General features: G+C 40.0%; 1 protein-coding gene across 7 annotated transcripts in view; it reads left to right on the top strand.

Moving 5' to 3' along the window:
• Nucleotides 1–23,500, top strand: part of PALS1 (protein associated with LIN7 1, MAGUK p55 family member) — a 99,427-nt gene that overhangs the window by 56,654 nt on the left and 19,273 nt on the right. For 4 of the 7 annotated variants that reach the window (XM_059692975.1, XM_059692965.1, XM_059692955.1 and 1 more), the window contains exons 4-9: nt 3,444–3,652; nt 9,458–9,535; nt 10,336–10,482; nt 11,897–12,058; nt 13,543–13,620; nt 21,466–21,649. In XM_059692975.1, the coding sequence (XP_059548958.1) occupies nt 3,444–3,652; nt 9,458–9,535; nt 10,336–10,482; nt 11,897–12,058; nt 13,543–13,620; nt 21,466–21,649 (858 nt within the window). The remainder of the gene's footprint in view (nt 1–3,443; nt 3,653–9,457; nt 9,536–10,335; nt 10,483–11,896; nt 12,059–13,542; nt 13,621–21,465; nt 21,650–23,500) is intronic. The other 3 variants (XM_059692983.1, XM_059692994.1, XM_059693003.1) reach the window with 3 other exon arrangements.

Below are 23,500 nucleotides of genomic sequence, written 5' to 3'. Positions count from 1 at the left end.
CTGACAACCAGGCTGAGCCCCTTTAAAGATTTACTAAAAATTTAAACAGGAATCCCATTATCCACTCAGGGAAGTTGTTAGTACTCATAAGATTGTAGCCTATTTTGTTGGTTTGTAATTTTTTTTCTTTTAAGATATTTAAATATTTTACTATTTTGATCTAAACATACTTTAAGGCTATTGAATTCTTTGTACTCTGAGGAAATTCTCTATACTCTTAGGCAATTCTGTATTAAACTCTTTGAATTTCATGGAATCTGACATTCCACATTCTTTCTCCCACTCCTCCCTCCAGCTTTTTTGAAGTACTAAAGGCCTGGTGCACAAAATTTGTGCACGGGGTGGGGGGTCCCTTAGTCCGGCCTGCATGCTCTCGCAATCCGGGATCCCTCAGGGGATGTCCAACTGCCAGTTTAAAATGGCAGTCAGACATCCCTCTCGCAATCCAGGACCGCTGGCTCCTAACTGCTCACCTGCCTGCCTGCTTTATTGCCCCTAACCACTCTGCCTGCCTGCCTGATCTCCCCTAACTGCTTGCTTGCCTGCCTGATCACCCCTAACCGCCTCTGCCTGCCTTCCTGATCACCCATAACCACTTGCCTGCCTCCCTGATCGCCCCTCATCGCCTTTGTCTGACTGCCTGATCGCCCCTAACCACTCTGCCTGCCTGCCTGATTGCCCCTAACTGCTCGCCTGCCTTCCTGATCACCCCTAACCGCCTCTGCCTCGGCCCCTGCCACCGAGGCTTCATCTGGAATGACGTCCAGAAGGTCATTCAGCTGTCCAGTCGAATTAGCATATTATACTTTTATTATTATAGTCAACAAAATTTTGTATATCTAAAGTGTATAGTGTGAGAATTTGCTGTATACATTGTGAAATATTTACAGTTAATTGACACTTCTATCACCTCACAGTTTCCTTTTGTGTATGCGTGTGAAAATGCTTAAGAGCTACTCAGTAAATTTTAAGTATGCAATACAATATTGACTGTAGGCACCATGCCGTACATTAGATCTTGGAACTTATTATCATAAAGCTGATAGTTTGTACTCTTTGACCAAAATATACCAATTTCCACTATCCATATTCTGTCTACTCTTATAGATAACAAGTTATAGTTAAATTCTGATTATTTAACAAGTTTTATTTAGCACTGAGTCACAACTTCGTAGATTATTCTAATGGCAATTTGACTTTCTAATTTTCCCCCCTTTTTTGCTGCATTAAGTTAATAAAGAACATGTATTTTCTTTTATAAGGGGGAGTAAACCTGTTTTCATTGGAGAGAGGGAATATCAAGAATCAACTGGAGAATTATTCAAATCTATAAAAAATTTAACTACTTTCAGTAGTGGTATACAAGATAAATGTACAAGATTCAATGATTTTTGAAAGTCTTACATATAAAGAAAACTAACAAAAAGACTTAAAAAGATTGCGCATAAGACAAATAGTATCTACTGTGAGTTTTTCTCAGATTCATTTACAGTTTTAGTATCAGTCAAAATCGCAATAGGATTTTTCTTTTGGAACGAATAGGAAAGAGACAGTGGGAGATACCTTGAAAAAATTATTCTGTAAATTAAATAGTCAAGATATTTTGAAAAAAATAATGAGCAAGTACTTGTCCTACCAATATGAGCAAAGACTGCAGTGCTACTTTAATAAGACATTGTGGTTCTGATAGACCAGTGGACTAAAACAGACCCTAATATATGTAAGAATTTGGTAGCAACTTAAATTAGAAAAGGAAGGATTATTTAAAAAATAATAATAATAATGGTATTAGAATAAGTGTTAACCAGAAAAAAAGAAATGAAGTTAAAATTTCCCCTCAAAGCTCTATCAAAAAAATTTCAGATGGATTAAAGTTTATTATGAAATAGAAGCCACAAGAAGCTAGAAGAAATGTAGGTAAATATTGGATGACCTAGGGCAGTGGTAGGCAAACTCATTAGTCAACAGAGCCAAATATCAACAGTACGACGATTGAAATTTCTTTTGAGAGCCAAATTTTTTAAACTTAAACTATATAGGTAGGTACATTGTTATTAACCTACCTATATAGTTTAAGTACTATTGGTAGTTGGCGCCTCCCCCGTGCTGCGTCTCCCATCGCCCAACTGACCGAAACCCCCCACTTCTTCTAATGCCACTTCAAAATAGACTCGCCCAGGCCAAAAACTGACTTCTGCGCATGAGCCACGAAGTTTCAGTCGCACTATACATGCACGTCCACACGTGGTATTTTGTGGAAGAGCCACACTCAAGGGGCCAAAGAGCCACATGTGGCTTACGAGCTGTGGTTTGCCGGCCACTGACCTAGGGAAAGCAGTTTGTTTATAAGCACAGAAACAGTGAAAGAAATCATGCTGGAAAAGGTAGATCATTCTTAATACATAAGAGTTGAAAACTTCTACAGTGAAAGCAGGCAAGTGGAAAAATTAGAAAACCATTTCCAGTGAATGTGACAAAGTGTACACACAAGTGTACACATCTGCCTGTTGAGGGGCAGGGAAGAGATGACCTCTGGTTCTAAACATTTTGGGATAACTCCCAGAAAAATGCATGTACTACATATGCCCAGTAACAGGTTTGCACACACACACGTATGCCATAACTTTCAGTATAATTTTCAGAGATTCGTGGTCATAAGAGTTTTATGGATCACAAAAGAAGTACCTGGTAAATATGAATAAACTTTAACTTTCTTATTAAAGAAATTGAAGATTTTTTAAAATGGTATATTGTTGAATATTGGCAAAAATATTTCTAGTGGGATATAAATTAGTAAAATCTCCCTGAAAAGCCGTTTGGTTTTTAAAATGTCAATCTTATTTTAAAATTCTATTTCTAGAAATTATTTTAAGTAAACTTCAGAATCTCAGACAAATTTTTATGCAACAGTGATCATTATGTACTGAAGTGCTTATTTTTACTTATAGTAGCAAAAAATTGGAAGCGACCTGAATGATCAACTTTAGTATAATGGTTATTATAAATCATGATTTAGCCATGTAATAAAATATCACACAGCCATTATATATAATGTTTTTAAAGACTGGTGATTTGAAAAAACAAAATGTACTCTTAAATGAAAAAAGGAAATGTTGTAAGATGGTTAAAATAAAGGTTGTTTCTAGGTGATAGGACTATTGGTGATTTTTAATTAATTTTTCATTTCTGTATTCCTCCCCTCATTTATTTATGTAGTATGTATTAGTTTTATATTTAAAACACTTTCACAAACTTTTATTCTAATCTGTTATATAATTTTCAAGAGTATTACTTAAAATCAGTAAAATGGCAGTGATTTGACTCTCAAATATATATGCAAGTTTTCTTCTTTTTGAAAATGCAAATTGTTATGGTTCAAGAAATTTTATTTTAAATGTTGAATTAAGACAGAAAATTAATTTTTCGATTCCTTTTCCTCCTAGAAGTGGAAGACTTATTTTCTTCACTTAAACATATCCAACATACTTTGGTAGATTCTCAGAGCCAGGAGGATATTTCACTACTTTTACAACTTGTACAAAATAAAGATTTCCAGAATGCATTTAAAATACACAACGCTGTCACAGTACACATGAGCAAGGCCAGTCCTCCGTTTCCTCTTATCTCTAATGCACAAGATCTTGCACAAGAGGTATGTATTTTAAAGATATTATTGACATATATATAACAAAGTAATTGTTAGTGATAATAAGGTAGTATTATTAGAAAATACTGGTGGGAATATAAGGCTTGTTTGAATTAATTACTACTGATCACATAATAATTTATTGTGTTAGGAAATATTTTCTAAGTACATTTTATCCTGGAAAATATATATGCTTATTTCTATATTTATTGTTGTTAATTCTCACCCGAGGATATTTTCCATTAATTTTTTTAGAAAGAGTGGAATGGAGGAGGAGAGACAGAGAAACATTAATGTGAGAGGGACACATAGACTGGTTGCTTCCCATACACACCCCTGACCAGGGCCAGGGATCAAGCCTGCAACCAAGGTATATGCCTTTGACTAGAATCAAACCCAGGACCCTTCTGTCCGTGGGCTGCCACTCTATTCACTGAGCAAGTCCAGCTAGGGCTATACTTATTTCAGAGTCAGAACTCTGTTTCACTAAAGAAGAGAGTTTGTTTTGTATACAAAATTATATATTTGCATGGTAAGAGAAGTATTTTTCTATGTTACTAAAAGGGAAAGTTTTTTAATGCTTTTTGTATAATTTTTTAAAAAATATATTTTTATTGATTTCAGAGAGGAAGGGAGAGGGAGAGAGATAGAAACATTGATGATAATAGAGAATCATGATTGGCTGCCTGCTGCATGCCTCCTACTGGGGATCGAGCCCGCAACCCAGGCATGTGCCCTTGACTGGAATCGAACCCCAGACCCTTCAGTCCACAGGCAGATGCTCTATCCACTGAGCCAGACTGGCTAGGGCTTAGTATAGTTTTATTTTAAGCATTATACATCATAAACTGAGGTAAATGAATACCAATGAGATAAAAATTATATCTGATAAGCTGGTATTACAAATATTCTAGAGGCCCAGTACACGAAAATTTGTGCACTTGGGGGGTTCCTGAGCCCTCTTGCAGTCAAGGACCCCTCGGGGGATGTCCACCTGCCGGCTTACGCCCGCTCCCTGGGGGGGGGGTGGGGGGGATTAAGCCATCAGGTGGACATCCTTAGCGCTGCCGAGGAGGCAGGAGAGACTCCCGCCACTGCTGCTGCATTCGTAGCTCTCAGCTCGGCTTGTGACTGAGCAGAGCTCCCCCTGTGGAAGCGCACTAACCACCTGTGTTGAGCATCTGCACTCTGGTGGTCAGTGCGCATCATAACGACCGTTCGTTCCACTGTTAGGGTCCATTTGCATTTTACCCTTTTATTACATAGGACTAGAGGCCCATGAATTTGTGCACAGTTGGGGTCCGGCTGGCCTTGCCTCCAATCAGGGGTGGGGGGTGTTCAGGGATGGGGCCAGCTAGGGGGAGGGGCCGCGGGCCGTTGGCCGGCCAGCCCCGCACCCTGGTCAAACTCAAGGTTGAGGGGACAATTTGCATATTAGCCTTTTATGATATAGGATAACTTCTAAGATTTGTTACTTGTGCTGCATAATGACATTTCAGTCAATAACAAACCACTCATATGATAGTGGTTCCATAAGATTATAATAGAGTTGCAGCCATCCTAACACAACACATTACTCGCATGTTTGTGATGATGCTGGTGTAAATAAACCTGCACTGCCCGTCCTATAAAAGAATACCGCTGTGTTATAGTTGCCTATAGTGTTTAGTACAGTAACATGCTGTACACATTTGTAGTCTACGAGCAATTGGCTACCCCATAGCCTAGATGTGTAGTAGGCTATACCATCTAGATTTGTGTGAGTACATTCTATGATGATAGCATGATGAAATTGCCTAATGACTCACTTCTCAGAAGTTATCAAGTGGTGAATGACTGTATTTTGAAGTTGTTCCTCTATAAAACCTGTGTAGAAGTTTGAAAATAATTCAATTTTAATGTATAGTGAGAGGTCTAGTTTCCACTGCTTGTTGTGTTCAGTGTTTAATCGGTTCTGCAAACAGCTTTTAATTGAAGGTTTTACAAAGATATAAATAAGCCATCTCCAGTCTCGGTGGGGGGTGGACATTTTGACATAAAAACTAATAATTGTGGCCCAACTGGTGTGGCTCAGTGGTTGAATGTCGACCTATGAACCAGGAGGTCATGGTTAGATTCCTGGTCAGGGCACATGCCTGGGTTGTATTCCTGGGTTGCAGGCTTGATCCCCAGTAAGGGGTGTGCAGTGATTCTCATCATTGATGTTTCTAGCTCTCCCTCTTCCTTCCTTTCTCTGAAATCAATAAAATACAATTCAAATAAAAAAAAAAACACTAATAATTCTGGAAGCCCATCAAGTAAATTTATTTCATGGAATCCAGACACAAGACAGAAAAAGGAGTAGGGGAAAGGGTAGGACCTCCAGAGCTACAGACTTATAAAATAGGTTAGAAGGCACTTTGCATTATTGCAAACTAGAGGCCCGGTGCACAAAAATTTGTGCACTCGGGGGGGGGGAGGGGGGGGCACTCAGCCTGGCCTGTGCCCTCTCGCAGCCTGGGACCCCTCGGGAGATAATGCCCTGCTGGCTGAGGCCTGCTCCCAGGTGGCAGAGGGCAGGCCCAATCCCTAGGTGCAGCCCCTGGTAGGTCTCAGAGCAGGGCCGATTGGGGGGTTGGGGCACCGCCCCCTGTCACACTCAAGGCAGGGTCGATGGGGAGGTTGCGGCGCCACCCCCTGTCACGCACAGAGCAGGGCCAATCCGGGGGTTGAGGAGCTCCCCCATGTCACTCAAGAGAGTAGGGCCGATAGGGGAGTTGGGGCACCGCCCCCTGTCACACACAGAGCAGGGTGGATCAGGGGGTTGGGATGCCACCACTCTCACACTCAGGGCAAGGCCGATGGGGAGGTTATGGCTCTACCCCATCACACACAGAGCAGGGCCCGTGGGAGGGGTGGGGGTTGTGGCGCCGCCCTCTATCACCCACAGAGCAGGGCCGATCAGGGGGTTGGGGCGCCGCCACTCTCACACTCAGGGCAGGGCCGATGGGGAGGTTATGGCTCTACCCTGTCACACACAGAGCAGGGCCCGTGGCAGGGAGGGGGGATGGGGTTGGGGCGCCGCACCCTGTCACACACAGAGCAGGGCCGATCGGGGTTGGGGCGCCACACCCTGTCACACACAGAGCCGCAGGGCGATCAGAGGTTGGGGAGCTCCCCCGTATCAGGCACAGAGCAGGGCTGATCAGGAGGTTGGGGCGCCTTCCCCTGTCATGAACAGAGCAGGGCTGATAGGGAGGTTGTGGCCCCACCCCCTGTCACACACAGAGCCGCAGGGCGATCACGGGGTTTGGGCGCTGCCCCCTGTCACGCTGATCCCAGTGCCGGGAGGCCTCTGGGCTCCGCTGATCCCGGTGCTGGGAGGCATACTACCTTTTTACTATATAGGATAGAGGCCTGGTGCATGGGTGGGGCTGGCTGGTTTGCCCTGAAGGGTGTTCTGGATCAGGGTGGGGGTCCCCACTGGGGGGCCTGGCCAGCCTGGATGAGGGGATGATGGCTGTTTGCAGCTGGTCACACACCCTTCAGGGTGGGGGTCCCCACTGGGGTGCTTCGCCAGCCTGGGTGAGGGAATGATGGCTGTTTGCAGCTGGTCACACACCCTTCAGGGTTGGGGTCCCCACTGGGGTGCCTGGCCAGCCTGGGTAAGGGGCTGAGGGCTGTTTGCAGCTGGTCACACACCCTTCATGGTTGGGCTCCCCACTGGGGTGCCTGGACAGTCTGGGTGAGGGGCTGAGAGCTGTTTTCAGGCTGGCGGGTGACGGAAGCTCCCAACCGCTCCTTTTTTTCTTTCTTTTTTAAAATTCTGGGCCAGCTTTAGCTCTGATGCTCCAGCTCTTAGGCCTCCGCTGCTGAAAGTAGGTAATCGAAACAATGTATAACTCCAGCTCTGACTCCAGCTCTGAGATCCCAGCTCGCTGAAAGCTGGTTTCTGGGGTTTTTTTTTTAGCTTCTATATTTGTTAGAATGTTTCAAACTGCAGGCTCAGAGGCCGGCAAGGCAGGTGGGGAACGTTGGAGTCCTCCATCACTGAAGCAAGCAAGCCTCATGTTAGTTTCAAGCTGCCTGGCTGCCGGCCGCCATCTTGGCTGACAGTTAATTTGCATATCTCCCTGATTAGCCAATGGGAAGGTTAGCGGTCATACGCCAATTACCATGTTTCTCTTTTTATTAGATTAGATTACTTTTTTATGTGTGATAGAGATTTGGAAAAGGAATGAAAGAGGCATTGAGAATGAGAATATACATAGTATAATCTTTGGGGGAAAGTAATCCACAGAGCAAAGTTTGTACCTATATATATTTATTATAGAAGAAAAAATGGAAATAAATGAACTGAACATAACAGCTTAAGTGATTAAAGATTAAAAAATAAACTAAAGCAGAAGAAAGAAATTGAATTATTTCAGTGGAAAGAACAATAGATTGAACATTAGAAGCTGGTTTTTTGAAAATTACAAAAAAATGGAGAAACCTTTGATAAGTTAGATGAAGAAAAATATATCAGTAACATTAGGAATGAAAAAAGGAGCATGAATACAGACACAGAAGATTAAAAACTATAGCATAATACAGTTTTCTTACTAAATGTGGAAGAGCTATCAGATGGGTGGTTTTCTGAAAAAATAAAAATTGTCAAAAGTGATGTAAGGAAAGATAGCCAAAAAAAGTAGACCAGTAGCTATAGATAAAATTGAAAATCAGAAATCCACCCCCAAAAATATCTACCAGGCCCGAATGGTTTTATGTACAAGGTCTAGCAAAACATTCAGGAGCATATAATTCTAATGTTAAATAAATTTTTTTGACACATAAACATAGACTATTTTCCAATTCATTATATGTACTAGGATATAATGACCCTAGATCAGAGGTCCTCAAACTTTTTAAACAGGGGTCCAGTTCACTGTCCCTCAGACATTCCACACATGCGCACTGTGGGCCCAGGACGAGTCGGCTGCTAAGCAGGATAGGCAGCGATGGCAAAAACACCCGGCGGGCCGGATAAATGTTTTCGGCGGGCCGCAGTTTGAGGACCCCTTCCCTAGATAGTAATGACCTAGACAGTTTTATAAATCACTGTACATTGACCACACTCAACAAGTAGAGGCCAGTCCAGTTTATGAATATTAATGTAGAAACCTTAAAATATCAATAACTCATATATCAAAATACATTAAATAATACTTTAGTATGTGCTTAGTTTATATGGATTATCTCCATCTTTTGAGAACCTTTAAATGGTAGCTGTCATTCTACAGATGAGGAAACAAAGACTAAAAATTCATCATAGTCAAATGGAGTTACCCTAGGAATTTAAGAACTGCTTCACAGTGGGAAATTTTTAAATGTAATTTACCAGCATATGGTGATTGCTGCATTACTCTTACATAAATTGATCTTGTTAGTCTGTAACTCTTGAAAGTGTCATCTGTGATTTAAAATATAGTTGCATAAACATGATTAAAAACTATAAAATATCAAGATAACTTAGTTTTTCTTCCGCTGTGTAATTATTAATCTGTTTTATAGTATGTTAGGAGAAACAAGAAGAAAATAGTTCATTTGTATGCATAAATACCAAAATCCTATCTAGTGTTGTCTTTTTAAATAAAGAATGTTATTGTTAACCATGATAACAAGATTGAAAACTGCGAGAAAAAATACTTTTTTTCTAATAACTCTTTTAAGTGCCTTTCTTATAAGTAATTTTTTACGACTTTAAATTGTATCTTTTTAAAAATACATGTATAGGTGCTGGTGATATTTTCTGTACCCTAGGAAGAATTCATCTTTCTTTTTGTTCCTTAGGTACAAATTGTTTTGAAGTCAATCCACCAGAAGGAAGGACAAGAATTAACTGCTTTGCTGAATGCTCCACATATTCAGGTAGAAAATGTACAGAGCATTATGTATATGTGGTTTTTCCAACTTCCAAGTCTCTCTGAATCAGTCCCTTAGGGCTAGAAGAGACTTCAAATATTATCGATAGGCTGTTTAGTTATTTACAACTCCCACTATGAAATAATTATTGTTGGATTATATATTTTCATATTTAAAATTAACATTAGTTTTGAAACAACTTATTATTCTTTAAAAAAAATTCTTCCCTATTTTGTTTTTCCCCTCTCATAAATTTAAATTATCTATTGTTTTGGGCCTTTGAATTGACTTTGTTTTTTTGCAGTATAATAAGCACTTCAGACTTTCAGAACCTATCCCAGAGTATGCCTGTTACACCTAACATATCTTTTTATTATTACTTTTGTTGTTGTTGTTAAACCTCACCCGAGGATATTTTTCCATTGATTTTCAGGGAGAGTGGAAGAGAGAGGGAAAGACAGAAACATCGATGTGAGAGAAACACATCGATTGGTTGCCTCCTGCAGGAGCCCTGACCAGGGCCCAGGCCGGGAAGCAGCCTGCACCCAAGTTATTTGCCCTTGACCAGAATTGAACCTGGGACCTTTGGTCCACAGGCTTAGGCTCTATCCACTGAGCCAAACCGACCAGGACCCTAACACATCTTTAATTGTTATTAGCTTGAAAGATACAGGGTTGCATTTGTACCTCATTGGAAGGTTTGGAAACAAATCTGAATATATCATTAATTATAGTATTTATTTTAAAGGTTTAATAATCAGAATACTATGGATTTTTTAATGCTATGGATTTTTTTTTTGAAACAGGCACTTTTACTGGCCCATGATAAGGTTGCTGAGCAGGAAATGCAGCTAGAGCCCATTACAGTTGAGAGAGTTTATGAAAGCGTTGGCCAGTACGGAGGAGAAACTGTAAAAATAGTTCGTATAGAAAAGGCTCGAGATATTCCATTGGTAAGTATTCCATGTATCTGATCTGAGATCCTTTCTACCCAGGGATCTTTTGTATAGCAGACAGTTAAAGACCCCTTTATGTTTCTGGTAGTTTTTCTCTTTTGAGATAAAATTGTTGACATTATTTTATGTTCTTTCTCATACTCCTTTTTCAGAGAAAAATGTGTTCATCTTTCTCACCCCTAATTTGATGAAAATAGTAGCTTGTGAAATAATTGTTGAGGAACAAAGGGATAAGTAACCTGCTTTATTATTCTCCTAATTTTAAAAAAAATCTGATCTTTTAATTCAATTAAAATCTGTTGACACATAATTACTTATATATACTTCACATATACTTAGAAGTCTGTATTTATTAATGTTAATATTTGTTTTATAGTTTTTTCGGGTAAAACTTTTTTTAATCTCTTCTTTTTTTTATATATATATATATTTTATTGATTTTTTACAGAGAGGAAGGGAGAGAGATAGAGAGCTAGAAACATCGATGAGAGAGAAACATCGATCAGCTGCCTCCTGCACATCTCCCACTGGGGATGTGCCCGCAACCCAGGTACATGCCCTTGACCGGAATCGAACCTGGGACCTTTCAGTCCTCAGGCCGACGCTCTATCCACTGAGCCAAACCGGTCTCGGCATAATCTCTTCTTAGTCTGCTATTATTGCCTTAATTTTCTTTCCTTTATTTTCAAGCATTTTCTTGAATCCTGATCTCAAATTGTGTTTTGAATAGTGGGATACATAAATACAGACTGTATTTTATGGTCAGTTTATGTAACTTAGTTTTTTTTCCCCACTAGAAAAAAAAAATTTGGGGAAAATTTAGGGTAAAAATCTTAAAACTCTGTCTATTTTGAAGCTTTTTTCTGTATTTTCTATTTCCATTTTTGAATGTGTATGTTTAATTGTGTTCCTCATTTGTGTAATATTAATGTTTAATATATTTTAATGTGAATTGGATATAACTATAATATTTAACATTTGTATAGTCAACCAGAATAGTTTTAATTCCCCATCATATTTTAAATTTTAAAGAAGAACTTTTATAGATATGTCATGTTCTCGAATTACACCTAAATATAGTATAACCATTTTGAATAGCATCCAACATATAGAGAACAAGTCTTCAGGTAGTTTTTAAGCAAGTGCATTTTTCTGTTGTATGCTTCAAAAGCCTGCTTGATTTTTAAAATTTTAATGAATGCAATGTTTCTGCAGCAGAAAATGTAAGGAAAATGGTCACCTAAATAGTAACCCAATTATCTTGATTACTCTAGCTGTGTAAGTCAATTTCTTCTTCAAGATAACTGAAGGGTAGTATTATTGAATAGAAAAAAATAAGAATTAAAAAATGAAGAAATCTTTAACCAAAAAGTTGCATTTTTATTTTAAAATTGGATGTTGAATTTTTTAGGGTGCTACAGTTCGTAACGAAATGGATTCTGTCATCATTAGTCGGATAGTAAAAGGGGGTGCTGCAGAGAAAAGTGGTCTTTTACATGAAGGAGATGAAGTTCTGGAGATTAATGGCATTGAAATTCGGGGAAAAGATGTAAATGAGGTTTTTGACTTGTTGGTAAGTTGACACAGGTAGACGAATATTTGGTAGGTTCCTGAAAGTTGGATTTTTTGTTATTAGACTTCAGAATAAAACATTTTAAAGTATTTTAAAAATAATTGCTAAGAGGACTAGATAATTTCTAGCCTAATTTTCACATGATATTTTTACAATATTTATTAGTAGAGTTTTATTTTGGCATTGGTACTACTGATATTTTCTTTATTTTGAGCTTTGTTAATATCAGGTATATTTTATTTACCTCTGAAGTCACTAATATATCTCATTAATTCATTCAACATATATTTATTTAAGTGCCTACTATATAGGCCAGCTGCTAGAGAAACAGTAACAAAACAAAGCCTATGCCTTCATATTTATATTCATTTTGTTTATGATCTACAATTAATTGTTATTTTCTTAGTAATGTTAGGTAATAGCAGTGGTATACATTTACATTGTCCAATAGTTACATGTGCTAGCTATTTTAATTTAAATTAAGTAACAATTAAAATTGAGTTTCTCATTCCTAACAACTGTATTCTAGATAAGAACAGTATGTAGCTAATGGCTCTAATATTATGGTATAGATATATAATATTTATATGATCATAAAAAGTTCTATTAGAGAGTGCTTGTATAATCAAGAAGCCGTTTATAAACAGCTTTTGAGAGCAATTTCTGATCACTCATATATCCCCACAAATCAGATTTATATTCTTATTGACTTAACATCAATTCTTACAATAGAATCTCTCCTATCTGCTGATGTCTGTTGACAAATCTAGAAAACATCCTTATGTCCTTATTTTCACTGAACCCCATTTATTGCTTTGGGAGAGCAAAGTGCAAGTAATCATTGTTTTTAGCCTTTGTTTTATTGGCTGCTATCTCTGGTTTGAGCACTGCTTCCTGCTATCTCAGGACCAGAAAGTATTATTATTGTTCTATTGTCTAAACTGGAAGTATCTGAACAATAGTTAGTGGTGTACTGGGAAATAATAGTGAACCTAGCAATAAGACTATAAAATTAAAAATAGAATGGATGACAGAGACAAAGCATCTGGGAAGTGAGAATATTTGTATCACTTTTCTTATCCTAGTCACAATTACTATTTCTATTTCTACTGTATTAAAATTTATGTATATCAGAGTAGGTAACCCAGAATTATTATAGCACTTTGGTATGTCCAACCCTTCACTGGGGAATCTTCCTAAACTTACACTAAGTAGAAGATCAAAACCCAAGACTTAAACTCTAAATGCCTTTGCCCAGTGTGCCAGAATTACAGAATGCCTTATTACTGGCTAGCTCTACTATAGTGGAGTCTATGAAAGGCATAATTTGTGCTTCCTGACAAAATGGAATTCATCTTTACTGATTTTTTTTTAAGTCTCCTAGGGGTTCCAGAATAGTCCACTGTAGGGAATATTGATCATAAGATCATGAAATGATTTTCATAAATATGGATTTTAAGAATTACCTAATCTCTCTATTACAGTCTGATATGCATGGTACTTTGACATTTGTTCTGATCCCCAGTCAACAGATCAAGCCTCCTCCTGCCAAGGAAACTGTAGTAAGTGATTTTTGTTGTTCATTATTTATTGTCTGATGGCTACTGTTTACTTTTTTCTAGATTAATAAAGTTTATTTTTTAGAGTAGTTTTAGGTTCATAGCAAAATGCAGCAAAAAGTTCAGTTTCACATACTCCTTATCCACACATATGCATAATCTCCCTCACTAATATCGTCCTGTACCAGAATGATACATTTGTTACATCAATGATTTAATGGTTCCATTATTACTCAGAGTTCATCATTACACACACACACACACACATATATAGATATAGATATATAAATAAATAAATATAAAAGCCTAAGTGACCTGTCGACTGGTTGCTATGGCCGCACTGACCACCAAGGGGCAGACGCTTATTACAGGAGCTACCCCCCCCCCCCCCCCCCCCCCGTCAGTGTACTCTCACTGCCAACCTCCAGAGGCCTTCCCCGCCCTATCGGCCCCGATGTGGGGCCGGTCGGCCAACCTCCCAGGGTCTCTCCCCCTGGCCAGCCGGCCCCCCAATAGGCCTCCATCTCCAGCCAGGCCAAGAGACCCCACCTGTGCATAAATTCGTACACTGGGCCTCTAGTAGTTTATAATGATTCGCTTTGGGTGGTGTACATTCTGTGGGTTTTGACAAATGTGTAATTCCATGGATTCACTCACCATTGTATTGTATAGAAGTTTCCCTGACCTAAAAATCCTCTGCTCTGTCTATTCATCAATTCCTCTGTCCAACCATGGCAACCACTGGTCTCTATAGTTTTGCCTTTTCCAGAATGTCTTATAGTTGGAATGTTTATAGTTGGCCATTTCAGGTTGGTATTTTCATTAGTGATAAACATTAAAGTTTCCTTCATGTCTTCTTATAGCTTAACAGCTCATTTCTTTTTAGCACTGAATACTATTCTGTTGTCTAAGATATACAACAGTTTATCCATTCGCCAACTGAAAGACATCTTGGTTGCTTCCAAGTTTTTGGTTGTTATAAATATCATTGCTATAAACATCCTTGTGCAGGTTTTTCTGTAGACTTAAGTTTTCAGTTCATTAAAACTTACGCCCACACAAACACTTATGCCATAGGTGTGATTGTTTTGGATATCAGAAGTGTTACCTTAAATATTTCTTGCACTCAAATAAAAACAAGGAAATTCACTAGGTTTTATTTAGATAAATATGAAATATAATATTTTAAATGAGTAAACATAAAATGTCTTTTAGAATTTTTGTGACTTGTAACATTGAACTTTGTCTTTTTCTGTTATTATAGGTGGGTTCATTTAACTTAAATATATCAGTGTAGGGGGAAGAAGTGCTTGTACACTTGTATTTTAGAATGAGCATTGTTTAACATTTACTCAACTAGCTATATTAAAAGACAGACTTTCTTACTGTGTGATCCAACAGTTCCATTCCTAGGTATATATCCAAGAGAATTGAAAACATATATCTAACACCAACTTGTACTTGAGTGATCACAGTAGCATTATTTATAACTAGAGGCCCGGTGCACGAGATTTTCATGCACTGGGGCGTTGAGGGAGTCCCTCAGCCCAGCCTGCACCCTCTCGCAGTCCGGGAGCCATTGGGGGATGTCTGACTGACGGCTTAGGCCCGCTACTCGGGGCAGTCGGACATCCTTAGTATTGCCGCAGAGGCGGGAGAGACTCCCGCAACCGCCGCTGTGCTTGCCGGCCTTGAGCCTGGCTTCTGGCTGAGGGGCACTCCCCCTGTGGGAGCATACCCCTGGTGGTCAGTGCACATCATAGCCAGCAGTTGAGAGGTCTTAGCATATCATTAATATTATTACACTTTGATTGGTTGAACGGACGACCGGACACTTAGCATATTAGGCTTTTATTATTATACTAGAGGCCTGGTGCACAAAAATTTGTGCACTTGAGGGGGGTCCCTCAGCCCAGCCTGTGCCCTCTCGCAGTCTGGGACCCCTCAGGGGATGACCACCTGCTGGCTTAGGCCCGCTCCCCGGGGGATTGGGCCTAAGATGGCAATCAGACATCCCTCTGGCAACCCGGCAGCCCTTGGGGGAGGTCCACTTGCCAGCGGGGAGCAGGCCTAAACTGCAGTCAGACATCCGTAGTGCTGCTCAGGAGGCAGGAGAGGCTCCCACCACCACCGCTGTACTGGCAGCCATCAGCCTGGCTTGTGGCTGAGCAGAGCTCCTCCCATGTGAGAGCGTCCTGACCACCAAAGGGCAGCTCCTGCATTGAGTGTCTGCCCCCTGGTGGTCAGTGTGTGTCATAGTGACCAGTCATTCCCAGTCCTTCTGCTGTTAGGGTCAGTTTGCATATTACCCTTTTACTATATAGGATAGAGGCCTGGTGCACAGGTGGGGGCCGGCTGGTTTGCCCTGAAGGGTGTCCCAGATCAGGGTGGGGGTCCCGCTTGGGTGCCTGGCCAGCCTGGATGACGGGATGATGGCTGTTTGCAGCTGGTCACACCCCCTTCAGGGTGGGGGTCCCCACTGGGATGCCTGGCCAGTCTGGGTGAGGAGCTGAGGGCCATTTTCAGGCTGGCGGGTGACTGAAGCTCCCAAGCTCTCCTTTTTTTTTTTTTTTTTATCCTGGGATTTATTTACCTTCTATGGCTATCACTGGAGCTGAGAGCCGGCTTTAGCCCTGAGGCTCGGCTCCAACTTTGAGACCTCGGCTGCTGAAAGCAGGTATCTGGGCTTTGTTTAGCTTCTATAATTGAGACACTGTTGCAACTCCAGCTCTGAGGCCCGGCTGGCTGAAAGCAGGTTTCTGGGGATTGTCTAGCTTCTATAATTGCAACATAGTTGCTTAGAGTACAGCTCAGAGCTGGGCGGCGGCAGGCGGGGAACCTTGGCTTCCTCCATCACTGGAGCAAGCAAGCCTCCTGTTCGCTTCAGCTGCCTGGCTGTCGGCCACCATCTTGGTTGGCAGTTAATTTGCATATCGCCCTGATTAGTCAATGGGAAGCGTGTCGGAGGTACAGTTAATTACCATATTTGTCTATTATTAGATAGGATAGGATAGACAGGTAGTGGAAACAACCCAAATGTCTGCCAGTAATGAATGGAAAATGAAATGTGGGATATTATTTGGCAATTAAAAGGAATAAAATATGCTTCAACATGGATTAACCTTGATAAAATTATGGTGAGGGAATGATGCCAGTCACAAGTGCCATGTGTTGGTTCATTTATATGAATTGTCCAGAAAGGTAAATCCACAGAGACAGAAAATAGATTAATAGCTTCTTAGGTGTAGGCGTGGTGAGTTAGGAGGGAATGGGAGGTATTCTTAATCTATATGGTGTTTCTTTTGGGGCTGATAAAAATGTTCTAAAATTTTTGGTGGTTGCCCTGACTGGTTTAGCTCAGTGGATAGAGCATCGGCCTGCAGACTCAAGGGTCCCAGGTTCGATTCCGGTCAAGGGCATGTACCTTGGTTGCAGGCACATCCCCAATGGGGAGTGTGCAAGAGGCAGCTGATCGATGTTTCTAACTCTCAATCCCTCTCCCTTCCTCTCTGTAAAAAAATCAATAAAATATATTTATAAAATAAAATAAAATTTTTGGTGGTTGTACAACTCTGAATTAAACCATCCAGTTGTGTACATGGTGCCTTGTATAGTATATGAGTTATCTCAATAAAGCTATTAAAAAATTACAAACTTCAAAGTGCTGGGTTAACAAGGAAGACTGATCTATTATATCTCTTGTTACTCTTAACTTTTATAAAAGCATAGTAGTTTGAAACAGAACAAAGTTTCATTTCTTTATCAATATATCATCATCCATGTTTTTCCTTTATTTATGGAACATATTAACACATTGCGTACTGCATAGAAATCTCTAAGACATACTCCAGGGACCGCACGTTTTTGGGCAAACTGCACGTTATTTAAATCATCATAATGCACTTTAGGTGTTGTTTTTCAATAATTATAACATTTTTATTTACAAAAACAATTAAACAATTAAAGTTCCTAGTACTTTTTTAACGTATGGTACTGCGTAAAACATTTTCCTCTATGAAGAGGGACCAAACAAAATTTACATAAGTATCTAGATTCGCTCCTTTTTCCATGGGGGTGAAAAACGAGAACACTCGTGAGCAGTCCTTAACAGATGGCGTGCGAAACACGAGAAAACTCCTGAGTGGTACGAAATGTGTTAAAATTGGCATTGCATTTGCAACCTTCCTTCTGTATAAAGTTCTTTTGTAGGAGGAGAACTGAGGAAACAGTTTGTATCTGGATTCCAGTAGCCTGATTCCTTGTGCACTGTGCCTTTCCACATACCTCCTTCGAACAAGCCTTAAACTTCAAAAGTAGCTCTTCTCTTAGAGAAGACACATAGAGGAGGGTTGGAATATGACCCTACGTATATGGCTTTAAAAGGAAGGGGAGAGCCCTCGCCATTTTAGTTCAATGAATAGAGCGTCAGCTTGCAGACTGAAGGATCCTGGGTTCAATCCTGGTCAAGGGCAGCAGGTACCTCAGTTGCAAGATTGATCCTCGGCCCTGATCAGGGTACATGCAGGAGGCAACTGGTCAATGCGTCTCTCTCACACGTTGATGTTTCTCTCTCTGTCTCTCCCCCTCCCTTCCACTCTCTAAAAATCAATGGCAAAATATCCTCAGGTGAGGATTAACACACAAAAAATAATTAAAAGAAAGGAAGAGAAAGGAAAAGAAACGATGCTCTTTTAAAATATAGCATTTGAGCCTAGCCAGGTGGCTCAGTTGGTTGGAGCATTATCCTGTACACAAAAATGGTTGCGGGTTGATCCCCAGTTGGGGTGCATACAGGAGGCAACCTGTATGTTTCTCACATCAGTGTTTCTCTCTCTCCCCCTTCTCTCTCTAAAAGTCATAAACATATCCTAGAGTGAGGATTTTTAAAAAATAAATAATACAGTATTTGATATGTAGAGATCTTTTCAAAATAGAAACAATGTTGTGCAATATTTTTTCCTTCATTTCCTTCTTTTATTGTGAAGAATTCTTAATTGCAATATCTCTTGTAAAGTTTTTATAAAACATACTGGCTTAAAATGAACTATTATTAAAGCTTGCACTGAAGATTTCAAAAAAAGAAAACGGTGATAAGAAATCATTATTTGTTGTTGCTGATAATCCTCACCTAAGGATATTTTTTCCATTACTTTTCAGAAAAAGTGGGAGGGAAGGGGAAAGAGAGAAAAACTTCGATGTGAGTTGAACACATCGACCAGTTGCCTCCTGCGTGTGCCCGACCGAGGGTGAGGAATGAACCCTTTGGTGCACGAGCCGATGCTCCAACCACTGAACAGCATTGGCCAGGGCAGGAAATCATAAGTTTTGTTGGCATATGCAGAATAATTATCTATGAGATTAAGAAATTACAACCAGTTTTTGAGCATCATTATGGTACAGGTCAAGATGTAGTAAGAGCAAAGGTATCTTTCTGTAGATAAGGTACTGTAGGTGTAAAATTGTAATATGTTCACTGGCTCAACTATAATGTCACGAATGACAAAAGCAAAGTGTCAGGAGAGGTACCCCCTTATGCATCACACACAGCAGCAAGTGGCTACTTTATCATTTGCAGAGGGCACGAGTTTTGGCACTTTTGTAGTTTGTTTCCTGGGTGACTGACACATTTATCCCAGGACTCATGAATTGCTTAAGCTGTGCTGTTTCTCTCTCTCAACATTGACTTAGAAACAAGTTAGAATTCCCAGACAGGTATATAAAACTTTAGATTATATTTCACAATATAATTGAAAAAATATGGAGAGAGGAAATAGAATATTTGAGCTGAAGGCACATTTTTCATATAGTAATGCTCTAATCCAGCGATTTTCAGTGTGCCCCAAGAATTTTTAAAACCTGCAGTACCTGACTATTTAGTCAGGAACACTGACCTCTTTTCCCTTACACTGTCAAATTAGAAAATGACAACAGCCAACACAATAATAGCCTTCCAGTGTGAATGAATTAAAATTATACCTATTATTTTGTCAGATCGGCAAAAAATATATATTTTAGTGTGCCATAGATTTTAGTAATTAGTTTATGTGTGCCATGAGATGAACATAGGAGTAAATTGAAATGTAGTGGGATCACACTGCTTATTAGTGATGGAATATGCACTAGAAAATTCAGAGTACTGATTATCCAATAAATGTTAGCTATTACGATATTTACTCTGTGCCAGGCACAGTACTGATTGTTTTATATATTTTATCTCATTTAATTCTCACAGCATCCCCATGAAATATAGATATCTTTATTATTCCCATTCAACAGGCATTGAAACTAGAACTAGAACGGTCAGGTTAATTGCCCAAGCCCACTATTGGTAAGTGACTGAGTCAGGACTAGAACCCATGCCTATTCCAGAACCTATGCTCTTAACTGCTGTGTAGTGTAACAGGTAATGTCCCACAAAGCCACTAAATACTAGGTTTCTACATCACTGTTTATTTTCCATCCAACGAACTCTTAATAAAACTGGGAGCATGCCTTCATGAAGTCTTTTGATTTGTGGGGTAACGGTTGGGAGGATAGAGAAAAGTGGTTTAAGGGAAACTTAAAGGCTCAGGATAGGAGGATGCTAAAGTTACAGTGAAGGGATACAAACCATAGAATTAACCACTAGCCCAGTGGCGTTAATTTTAATTATTGAAATATATTCTTAGGAGTCCCAAATAATTATTTCCCTCACAATGAACATCTGTTGGATCTCATTTGTGTACTAGGCACTGTGCTAAGCACTGGGTATATAATAATGAACATGACAAAATAATTATAGTTTGCAGTAAGTGATAAGGTAGGAATAAGCACAGTGTGAACATTGAGAGTAAAAATAAGTGGAATCAATTACATAAGATGGTCAGGAAAGGCCTCTTGGAGAAGGCAGCGTGAAGCCAAGACCGTAGAATGAGATGAAGCCAGGCCTGTTAATTGCCAGAAGAGCTTTCAGGTAAAATATCTCAAGAACTTTGTTTTTGGAAAGCCTGTGGGCATGGAGCAAAGGAGAGTAAAAAGGCGAGGAGGGGATTCTATGAGATGAAGCTAGAGAGGTTGATAGGGCCAGATCAAGCAGGTTTCCTTGGCCATGGCAGGGAGTTTGGATTTTAAATATAGTAAATGATTTGATTTTTATTTTAAAAACAAAAAACAAAACATTTCTGGCTTCTGTGTATAAATTGGATCAGTAAAGCCAATAAGGAAGCAAGGAAACTGTTGCTGAAGTCATTATGAAGTATGATGGCGGCTTAAACTTAGATAATAGCTGTGGCAGTGGAAAAAATTAATCAGGCTGTGTTCTGGAAGTAGAAATAACAGGACCTTGTAATGAATGTGGAGGGTAAAGGAAAGAGGAGGCAAGGATGCTTGAACAACTGGGTGGATAGTGGTGCTGCTTATTGAAGGGAACTCTGGAGGGAAAACAGATTTGGGGAGAAAAATCAAGAGGTCTGTTTTATAGATTGGAGATACCTGAGGGGCACCACAGAGTTCTTGTTTTTTACAGATCAGGAAGGGAGACAAGCGGGGCGAGGGGGGCTTTATTATATTCCTTCTGCTTCTCTTAAGCCTTGAAGCCCCTTAGTACCTCAGCTTGTTAGTAACTAATGATAATGTTTTGCATACCCTTGTACATGTATGCAGTCAACAGAGAGATGAACTTTAACTGAAGAAAACAGATGAGCCTAAGAAAATACTGCCCCCAAAATACTGTTATTTAACTAAACTTCCCTCTTTCAGCTCATAATTTCTTTGCACTAATGAAAAACCATAACATTTTAATTATATTTATGCTAAGTATTTTGTGTTGCCATTTCAGCATTATTTTTTTTTACCCTTTTTATCTTTTAGATCCATGTAAAAGCTCATTTTGACTATGACCCTTCAGATGACCCATATGTCCCATGTCGAGAGTTAGGTCTCTCTTTTCAAAAAGGGGATATACTTCATGTCATCAGTCAGGAAGATCCAAACTGGTGGCAGGCCTACAGGGATGGGGATGAAGATAATCAACCTCTAGCTGGGCTTGTTCCAGGTAAGGACAATATAGTAGAAAGTACATATATAGTTAAAAGAACATTTAAAAAAACAGACCTTCACGGAGGAAACTCTTTTTCATGCCTTTTAAAAATGATGTAATTGCTTTTTCATGCAGTTGAGTTTTTATGTTGCAACTGTAGCATAAATATCTTGAATATAATTGTGACCAATTTGTTGGGCTTTAGATGAAATTATGATGTAATATAATATTTACATTTATTCTTTATGTGTGTGGATTACAGAAAGTCAAAAGTCATCTGCTTTTAAATGCAAAAGCTGGAAACAAATTTGTCTATATTTGGTCATAATTCAGGAAAGGAGGAATGAATGAGCTTCTCATACTAAGTTGAGTGGCTGGTGCTTTACCCTTGATTCTTCACAATATCAGCTGCAGGACATTCCTCAAAAATCCTGGAGTATTGGGCAGCCATCATGGTTCTCTACTCAGTGCTTCTGCCAAATATCAATTTGATATCTTCTTACCATGCCAGGCGTAGCCTATAAATATTTAGAACTGGTGTTTATTGACAGATTGATTACATTGAGTTTCTGAAAGTATATACATGAGTCAAGGAGATTTCAGTGATATCATTTGCAGGTCTTTTATAGGACAAATAAATGGACCCACCTTAGTTTGAGTTTGATAATGGTTTTCTGTTAGAAGGATTTTTTATAGGTCATAGTGTCCATCTCCTATAAATGTCTGATTCTATCTCAAAAATAGTTACGTGTGCATACTATAAAAATGTGCCATAGAAGTATCACACTGTAATGTTTTTAAACATCTTACTATGTAAATTATTAAAATTACTAGAGGCCCGGTGCACGAAATTAGTGCACGGGGAGGGGGGGGGGATGTCCTCAGCCCAGCCTGCACCCTCTCCAATCTGGGACCCCCTGTGGGATCAGGCCTAAACCGGCAGTCAGACATCCCTCTTGCAATCCAGGACCGCTGGCTCCTAACCGCTCGCCTGCCTGATTCCCCCTAACCCCTCCACCTGCCTGCCTGATCGCCCCTAACCCCTTTGCCTGTCGGCCTGATCGCCCCTACCTTGCCCCCCTGCCAGCCTAATTGCCCCTACCTTGCCCTGCCGCCCCTAACTGCCTCTGCCTTGGCCCCCAGCCTGGCCTCCCTCTGTGGGAGGCGACCTGGCCGATCAAGGGAAGGCACCGCCCCCATTACACTGCTGCTGCTGCCGCCACTGCTGGCCTGACCCTTAGCCCTTACAGCCACTGTGGCTTTGTCAGGAAGGATGTCCAGAAGACATCCACTCTAATTAGCGTATTACCCTTTATTAGTATAGATTTGGGGACCATTACAACCACGCAGAACTTAAAGAAAACACATGGCCCTGGCCGGTTTGGCTTAATGGAGAGAGCATCGGCCTGTGGACTGAAGGGTCCCACGTTTGATTCTGGTCAGGGGCACATGCCTGGGTTGCGGGCTCGATCCCCAGTAGGGGGCCTGTGGGAGGCAGCTGATCAGTGATTCTTATCATTGATGTTTCTATCTCTCTCTCCCTCTCCCTTTCTCTCTGAAATCAATAAAAAAATACTTAAAAAAAAAAAAAAAAAGAAAACACATAATCTTCACTTTGGGCTTTGTCATTTTACAATATCCTTTGTGCAGTATTTTAACTTCCCTCAACTTTCCTTTACCCTCCCTTAAAATGCAATCTATTTTGGGGAAGATGATCAGGAAAGTGATTCTAGTGGGTAGAAGTTCTTTTTGAAGGGGATGGGGTCATGAAAATATTTAAAAATTGAGCATGGTGATGGTTCTACCTCTCTGAATTTACATTAAAAAACTAGTTCATTGTACACTTTAGGTGACATGTACAGTATA

Source organism: Myotis daubentonii, chromosome 1, assembly GCF_963259705.1.
Source record: "Myotis daubentonii chromosome 1, mMyoDau2.1, whole genome shotgun sequence".
NCBI classification, from domain to species: Eukaryota; Metazoa; Chordata; class Mammalia; order Chiroptera; family Vespertilionidae; genus Myotis; species Myotis daubentonii.
Note: the sequence above shows the minus strand (reverse complement) of the source record. Positions and strands in the feature narration are given on the sequence as shown.